Below are 9,640 nucleotides of genomic sequence, written 5' to 3' on the forward strand. Positions count from 1 at the left end.
TTTACATAAGTTACATAAACAAAAGTAAAACAACAACAACAATAATAATAATACATTCATGAGATAATTCTAAAAAAATTATCACATGCAACACGCGGGTATGCGAGTAGTAGTTAGTAATAGTCAAGAAACTAGATCCTAATGATAATGGACATTTTTTTTTTCCAAGAAAGAAACTCCTACAACCCATTATGTAGTAATTTATAAAATCATTCACGCGGATTAAATCACATAGCTCATTAAATCAATTTAATAAGTTCATAACTCATTTAACAAGTCACCTGACAAAACTTTACTTGGGTAGTACTTGCATCTACAAGTACATTGGTACATTGGTAATTGGGTCATAATATAATATCTATAATTCTGTGTTTTACCCTTTGTTCTCTTTTTTCTGATTAGACAAACCCATGGAAGCCGAGAATACATAGAAGACAGCATTATTTTGGAGTTGGGACTTGGGAGTATTAGTTGTTAAGGTGCTTCCCTTCAAGAAGAAGCTGTCTGAGTTAAATCAAATTTCAGACAAAAGATGCCCACTTTGTAGAATGAAGAATCGGTTTCCTTGTTTAAAAAATGTAGGCAAAGGGTACTAGGTTTGGTCTAGTTCAAACTTGGTCAAAAAGACCTCTACCTCAGGCCTCATTAGCAACTTAGGCACACACCTCAGCTGCCCAAGTATGCAGAATATAAGGATGACTCATTAAGGCATGGGAGAGGACCCTCATGCATAATCTCCTCTTAACTGAATGATCCATGTATTTGAACAATGTAAAAATTACAAAGTTCAGAGCAAGAAAATAAGAATCAATAAAAAGAAATAGAGTTATTAATAGCTTTCCCATCATTCTATAAACAACTTGCTATTTTGCAACAAGAAAAAGAAAATTTACTCATCTAATCAAAGCAAAGGTAAGCAAATAAATCTGATTTCTGTTACAGATACCCCCATTAGCAGTCTATGGCTTTATATGCTGCACTTAGCTCTGAGATAAAATTAAACTCAATTGAATATAGCCTTAATAGGAAAAGTGGATTTGATCAATTTCCCTGTTTTATTAAAGTCACAATGCCCAAAGTGAGTTTGATATTACTACATATAGAAAATCGCTTAATTGGATATCAATGTTAGTTGAACAAAAAAAACTCAAATAGAACTCTAGAAGTAGAAATTTTCTACTTATTTGCAATGAAGGTTGGGCAAGATGTCATTGATGAGACAGTTTGCCATATACTGGAAAGCCTTTTGTGTCAAATGAACTCCATCCCAGCTGATGCGTTCTTCTGGATTGGGACAAACAGTTACACCTGGAGCTCCACACATTTTTATCCAGCTAAAGTCATAATCACCTCCAATACCACAGCAAGATTTTTGCAAAGATGCAGCAATAAATATAAAATTCTATAAAATTCTTTTACTAAACCCCCATCATGTCATGTTAAATTAGCCTTGTGGTGTATTGTAACTTTAGAAGTAGAGAGAGACTCACCAAGAAGTTCAGTGTGACGGTAAACCCATTGGAAAGCATTTTAATAATCACCATAAACTATAAGAACATTAGAATTTTCTTTTCTCAAATCTTCAAGGGCTCTTTTGAGTTGATCATTGTGGTATGTTGAGAAATTATTCAATCCCTTTAGGCAATGAAACTCATCATAAGCAGCAGGATTGTTGGTCTGGAATAATGTAAGATAGATTGGAAAGCAGCCTATTGGGAAGTTTCCAGGGACAACCACTCGGGTAGCACCATAACCAACTACCCTCTGGAACCAATATAATGGAGAATAATGAATCAAATTAATCAATAATCATAACAAACCATTTTGCAAGAAAAAATAGATGAAATTTATTTTGCTTACTAAGAAAACTTACGGTTACAACATCCTTTATTGCTTGGACAACTTCTGGAATTATCTCTCTGGCCTCCTCAATTGTTTTACCTTGAAATAATGCATGGTTATAATCATTCCCTCCAATTTCTCCAACCATTGTTTTAAGCTTCTCAGCACAATCTATCAAACATCAAAAGAAAAGAAAAGAAAAGAAAAAAGGTGAAATAGTATGCTTAATTCGAATGAGAGGTTAACCATCAGTATTGTGGCAGATCCCATTGAAATAGGTGGACATCCAATCCAGTTGAACATTGAAAGAGCTTCTAGTATATGGGTTTAAAATTTTCTTTTTTTTGCAAGAACCTCTGTGGGCAAAGCAGTAGAACAAGCCACTGCAAAATTCTGCCCATGACCGCTAAAAACCAATGCATCCCGATCCAAGTAGGGGGGGGGGGGGGGAGAATGGGAACTCCAGCTGCTAGAGCTGTGAAATCATAGAACATAACAAACGAATTTTAGTATAATATAACTTTCACAATAATATTGGTATAAAAGGTGGGTCTGAATCCTAACACATGCAATCAAGTCGAGCAAAGGAATTAATTCAAGTTGCATAATGTACACAACTAGCAAAAAATTCAAACATAACATATAATTATTAGCCTGAAAACACAGAACAAAGAATTTTTCCAGACTCAAACATGCATTAATTATAAATTGTACTGTTTTTGGAGTGGGGGCTTTAGAAACCGAGTTTTCGGTTAGTCAGGATGTTGGTTGTACTTTATTCCTTCTAAAAGAACTGCCTTATAAATAAAAAATTCTATAAACGGCCAAGTATTTTCTGAGTTCCTTTAAAAACCATCCAACAGCAACTAAAATTCTTAAATAAATTAAATAAAAAAAAAAAAAAAAAAAGCGCTTGGCCTTATAAATGTTAGAATTACGAGCGAGTGATTAAATTTACCAACTTAAACCTTTTTAAAGAATTGATAATTTATTATGGGTTTTACTACCATTTGATCTTAGTAAATCATTTCAGGAAACCTTTTATGAAAAATTGAAAAAAGATGATTAATATGTAACGTCTTGCATATATTAACCATACCCATTTATCATAGTATTAGAATATAAAAGATCTTGAGTTTGATATCTATCTCAACTCTACTTTCTATTTAAAATATTTAAAAATCCCACTTATTAATTGGGTTTAGGGCCCACATGCGAGAAATGAATTAGAATTATGATTAAATAATTAAATTTATCAACCGCTTAAGCTCAGTAATTTCTTGATAGAAATCTATATGTACAAAGTATATTATGTGTTCTTTTTATAATCCATACAACTAAAAAAACACAGCAAAAAATATAAACATCAAGAAGTTAGATTCTTACCAATATAATCAATCATTAGCAACCCATTGGAGCACCGGCCAGTACTGGCATGGTTCAAAAAGGTTTCGCCATAAGGAAGCCGAGAGAAAGGAGTGCCTGGGTTCTCATGCATGAAATTGCCTGTGTCGGAGATCGAATCCCCAAGTTGATATATGGCATCAAACTTGCAAGCCTTAAGGGTTTTAGCATCAATGCAACGTGGAAGAAGAAGAAGCAGAAGAAGAAGAAGAAGAAGAGAGAAAGCAGTGAGAATTATGATAAGCAACTTAGATGACTCCGTTTCAGGTGCAGTGGTGTTAGCCATTCCCATTGCTCAAGAAAGAAGTGTAGACGTGGCTGTCTTGAATTTATTAAAAGCCAGGTTTTGTATTGCGTCCAAAGCAAAACGATTTGATGCTGACGTGGCTGGGTTAAACTTATGTGATACTGGAGTTAACTATTTTATAATATTTTTATATATAGTTGTGAATTTAGTGACAAACTGATACTAATTCTTATCTTAACTTATAACTAATATCATTTTTTTCATATACGAATAACTGTTTATTATATCAACAGTTTGTAAAGAAATTTATAATTCTAGAATTTCCCTTGCACGTGAGAGGACGTCATGCCAGAGTTTGTTATTTGTTTGGTTTGTATGGTGGGGTTATATTTATTAAAATTTTGGTTAAATAATTATATTTATCTTTTTTTCTAGTAGTTTAAGTTTTTAAAATAATTGGTAATTTAATATGATGTCGAGAAAAGAGATTCTAAATTTTATCACGGTCCCCACTCTATCTCTCATTTAAATTATTAAAATTCCACTTTGTATTCAAAGGTTCTCTCTTAGGTTTGATGGACATTTGTTTTGTACCTCTTTCTTTGATTTCTACTGTGTGGTAGTTTGTATTTGGTATTTATGAACTTTTGGTTCGTTGGTTTCGCTAGAGAGAAATATCTTTGAGGGTATTGTCTAGTGGGGAAAAAAATTCAATTTATTTTAAGTGCAACCCCTAACTTTTGTATTGTGAAGGAGAGCTTTTTGGGTATGTTTGAAATTTGGGTTTGAGAGAGTGCCCCTACATCATATTCCCCCAAATTTGTTAGTAATTAATTTATTTATTTTTGTACGTGGATGTAGTGCCAAATCATGTAATTATTGTGTCTATATTTTCTTTTGCTTTGGTTTTCTTAGTTTTTGTTGTTGTTTTTGGACATTTTTTCCCAAGTCCCAAATATTTCACAATTAATGATTGATATTTTGACCTTCCCCAATTTTACAACAATAAGCACTCTATATATCAGTTATGAAACTTTGAAAAACAAGCACCTCATGCATGTGATATATATATAAAAGCTAAATTTTAGCATTTATTATTGTTACGCTCTTGTTTAGCTACTTCATTCGCCACATCATTGACCATATCATTATTCTTTTTCTTATTTATTTTTTATCTTTAATTTTTCCAATATTAAATGTATTGGTTTTACAAATTCATCTCAAAATGGTTTTAACTTTACATATTCATCTAATTTAATTTTCATGTTATAACTAAATAATAAATCAATGAAAAATCAAAACAAAAATATTATTTATATATATTCATCTTAGGCGGTTTTAACTTTACATATAATTTTGTCTTGACATGTTCATCTACTTTAATTTAAATGTTTGTAACTGAAAAATGAAATTAATGAAGAATAAAGGAAAAAAAAAAAACTCTTCACAAAGTTTAAGTATGAAAAAAAGAAACTTTCAAAGTTTAAGGATGAAAAAAAAATGGTAAAGTTTAGGGACCAAAATAGTATTGTACCCTTATTAGTTTTATAATAAATTCTAGAATAATCTAAATAGTATTTTTTTTTTTTTTCAAATTAATATATAAAAAGAATGCTTACTAACCAGATTGATTATATGATAAGATTTTTATTTTTTACTTTTAAGAAATCAAATAAGAATAATAAATAGAAGAGGTTAAAGTGTCATTTTCAAATATAGAAGGTGGGGTTTTTGACAAATAGTATTTTCTAAATAGTTATTGTAAGTAAAAATGTGATGTTAGTTATGAATCCATATTAGAACTAGTTAGAATTTGCCACATCAACAGTTTATAAAAATGTTGTAAAATAGTTTGTATCTGTAGCATTACTCTTTCCTTAAACCTCACAAGATGTTAGTGTAATTTATTATTAAACAAAAAAAATTCCAACAGTGGACTATCTAGAATGTAACAAAAGGAAGTGTGGAAAAAATTGTTATATTCACATTCTCTGGAATCACAAATCTGCAATAGTGTGCCAGAGAAGCTTTCAAGTTATTAATAATAATCTGTCTCACTCCCTTGTGCCAAATATAAACAAATTTTCATTTTCCATCGAAGGCCTCAAAAAAATTTTCTCCCCAAGTCGACAAGAAATCTAGAGTGAAATTAAAAAAGATCTCAAATCAGAGGGACACAATTGCCCTCCTATTATAATGATAGAGCATGTTTTATATATATATATATATATATATATATATATATATATATAAATGCTATTTTAACATATAAAAAGTTATTTTATCTATTTCAATACACAACTTTATAATGCACCGTACATTAAATATTCTATTTTTTTCACCATTTTAGTTAAATATATTTTTTTTCTTTTCAGTTCCCACCGACATTGAAGACATATAAGGTAGAGAATGTTTAAATGTTATTAATTAATTCCAACTATCATGAAGAGGGAAAGTTTGAATTAAAAAAAAAATAAAAAAAATAAAAAAAGCAAATATTTATACAACTACCATCCATACACTGCTAGCATTAGAATTGCATTGTAGCATGCATAGCTGGCTCTAACATATAAGCAAGAGTGGTAATCACCTAAGGCCCTGTGTAAATAAAGACCCCCTAATTTTAACCAATAGCGCTATTTTTTTATTGTAATAGTATTAATTAAGCTCAAATATTAGCCAATAAATAAAATAGTATCTTTTTACAAAAGAGAAATTTTACGTTCATAATATTTTTCATAATACTTTGACACTAAATTCTAAGTAACAAGTTGTTACTGGCTGTTATTGGTGGTGTAAAGAATAATTTCCGTAATAGGTTCAAATTAAAACTGGTAACAATTTAACACTTAGGATTTGTTATGAAAATGTTATAAATTTAGTACTTTTAGAAAAAGGGCAATACACAAAAATTTTCACAATAGTTGAGTTGACAAATTTTTACCAATTCTCATCACTAACATCACTTTTTTACTTACTACTATTAATCTGTCATATCAACAAGTGTGAAAAGTTTTGTCAAATTTTTTCTGTCTATAGACATTCTTAAAAAAAAAATTCTAGATGGTTCATATTAATTAGTAATTTTGCATTTAACAAGAGAATATAATTTAAGTAATATTTAAATTACTTTCTTAAAAAGTCATTTTTAAATATATAAAAGATTTCAATTCATTTTTTGCTTAGGCCACTCAATACATCAAGCCACCACCAGTAGCATGTGCCAAAAAGTTTTTGCATTTAGTACATCTCATGGAGGTAATTTTTAGTTTTTGATGTGGTAATTGGTAAGTAAATACTAAAATTTAGCACAGTTAATGCTAGTGGTATTGTTATCATTTACCCCCTCGACTTCTTTTCCTTGTCTTTTGCCTTTTGCGTTTTGTCTTTTATGTTTTGTGTCTTTTTTTCTTCGTGTACTCACCTGGTTCTTGCTACTTGCTATCATCCCTACACAATTTTTTTAATATAAATACAATGTGACACTTTTTGTTTGCTTTTATTATTCTTTTTGTATATAGAGTGATGTTGTAATATTATGGGCGGATTGCCTCATTCAACTAGATCCTATTTTGATTCTAAAAAAATAAAAATAAAAAAAATAAAAAATAACTAATCCTCTTTTGGCTTCATTTATATTATATAAAAAAATTTATTTTGATTTTTGTTGGTCCATAGAAAAAAAATTCTGTAGCACTCCCGAATGCTAACTCAGAATATGAAATTTTACGCAATGGGAATTCAGATAAATTTTAAAAAGCATGCTTCCCACACTTTTATACTCTAATAGTGTTGGATGTGACCATTTTTTTAACAGATAATATTTTAGTGAGTGTTGTCCTCGTGATTCTCCTTTTCTTTTTTCCACTCTTAATACACCCAAGATGTATAACATATAATCATTTGACGCACACTTAGTCTAGTAGTGTTGTATATATCATGTATGTGACCATTTTTTTTTCAACAAATAATATATTGAGAAGGGTTAGGATTACAATATTTCACAACATTTTCATGATAAATCATGCATGAAATTATTTTTCTTGTTAAGTAATAACTAATAATAACTTACCATATAAGATTTATTTTAAAAATATCATTCTTATTTAAGATTTATTGTGAAGATATCATTGATATATCATTTCTTTAATATATTACCATAAGTGATGGTCTCGTTAATCGTGATTTTCATTTTTCCCCGCTCTCTTACATGCAAGAGATGATATATATATATATATATATATATATATATATAGTCTGTTGCAGCAATACATGCCTTACCCATTTCTCTTTCTTCTTCTATTTCATCTTCGTCATTCCTGGTCTGTTGCAATTTGTAAAACCTCCGAAGTGTTTTCAGTTGGATTCTTTTTTGTAGTCAGCATGGTAAAGTTTTGTTTGCTATTTTTTTGGGTATTGGTTTTAAATTTTGGTTTTTTTTTTTTTTAAATGTATGCTAATTATATGTTATGGTCCACTGCAGAGTGAGATTTTCGTGGATATAGACCTATTGCAAGAAAGGAATGAAGCTGATTCCGAAAGCAATGTCTGTAACATACCAATGGAGGTTAGATCCATTTTGGACAATGAGGGTCACAACGAAATAGAAAAGAGAGCCCAAAAAGTCACTTGTCAGAAAGTCCCACCAACGTTGAGAAGAAATGAAAGAAGTAAGGACTACTTTGATCCTAGGGTTATCTCTTTCGGTCCTTACCACCATGGCAAACCAGAATTCCAAGAAGCAGAGATGCTTAAAACTAATGTCATGTTGGAGTTTATTGCAAATTCTAGCACTTCATTTGTGGAATTTTACAGCAAGGTACGTGAAATAAATGACTACACTAGATCCTGTTATGTTGATGGTTCAACAAATAAATATAGTGATGATGTGTTTGCACTGATGATGCTTCGAGACAGTTGTTTTATTCTATATGTAATGGAAAACGTGGTAAGAAATAGATGGGACAAGCTTGATAAAATATTTGATCATCATATAGGCCCCTTCGGAAGGTTTTATGCATTTAGAGACATGATTTTGCTAGAAAATCAAGTTCCTTTCTCACTGTTGATACTTTTGATGAGGCTTAGATATGGTGATGAAAAATTCGGACTAAGAATGATCAAGCCATTTGCTTGTTTCATAATTTGGACGATAAATCCAGAGGATGTTACAAGAGACGAGAATAAGGAGCCCACAGCTCGTCATCTCCTTGAGTGTGTATATCAGGAATTCACCAAAGCTGGTGATCTAGATGAGAAACCTCATCATTGTTTCAATTTTTGTAAAACCAAGCCGATAAAAGCAAAGGAGATAGAGGATAAATATTTTGTTCCGGCATTCCGCTCAGTTGGAGATCTTAAAGCCAAGGGGGTCCATTTCAAGCCTACCACTTCTAGTATTGCACTTTTAGAGGAAAAAGGAAAATCAATTTCTCTACGTGATGTTAGTTTCAAATCTGGCTTCATCAATGCAGAGCTTAAGCTTCCCCCCCTAATCCTTTCTCCTTCTAAAATAACACTGTATAACAACTTGGTAGCCTTAGAATTTTGTCCTCCTTCAGACAAGGATTTGGCTATTGCATCTTACTTCTTTTTACTGAATACACTCATTGACAGTGTTGACGATGTGAAAGAGTTGAGCTACAAGGGTATCCTTCTTAACAATTTAGGCAGTGATGAAGAGGTGGGTAAAATGCTTAAAGAGATTAACTCATGTGGGATGCATGATTTTGGCATTTACGGATGTGTTAGACAAGATATTGAAGAACACTGTAACAGCAAGATAAAGACCTGGTTGGCTGAAATAATTGGCAAATATTTTAGCAACCCATGGACTGCTCTTGGTTTCTTTACTGCAGTTACTGTCCTTGCTTTAACTATTCTGCAAGCTTACTACAGAATCAATAAGTGAATAGACACTATGTACTTTACGCATGTACTACTTGAATTTATAATTATTATTTGGAATTATGTTTCTCATCTAGTTGGTCACATTTACATTGTTGGAACCTGTATTAGCATAGTGGTGTCTTAATTTCCATTTGGATAAAAACTTTTATACACAAATGCATGTTATTGGAAAAAACTCAAGATATGGATGTCTGAGTGGCTACATACGCATTTTAGTAGCCCTTGGACCATTCTTGC

General features: G+C 31.1%; 1 protein-coding gene and 1 pseudogene across 1 annotated transcript; one reads left to right on the forward strand and one right to left on the reverse strand.

Annotated features, from left to right (window-relative positions):
- Positions 1 to 1,180: 1,180 nt before the first annotated feature.
- LOC126719381 (GDSL esterase/lipase At5g03980-like) lies at positions 1,181 to 3,538 on the reverse strand (annotated as a pseudogene).
- A 4,408-nt stretch (positions 3,539 to 7,946) lies between these two features.
- On the forward strand, positions 7,947 to 9,404 carry LOC126719382 (UPF0481 protein At3g47200-like). Its single transcript, XM_050421943.1, has one exon. It carries the CDS (start codon positions 7,947 to 7,949, stop codon positions 9,402 to 9,404), a length of 1,458 nt encoding a protein of 485 aa, XP_050277900.1.
- Positions 9,405 to 9,640: the final 236 nt, after the last annotated feature.

Source organism: Quercus robur, chromosome 3, assembly GCF_932294415.1.
Source record: "Quercus robur chromosome 3, dhQueRobu3.1, whole genome shotgun sequence".
Classification (NCBI taxonomy): domain Eukaryota; kingdom Viridiplantae; phylum Streptophyta; class Magnoliopsida; order Fagales; family Fagaceae; genus Quercus; species Quercus robur.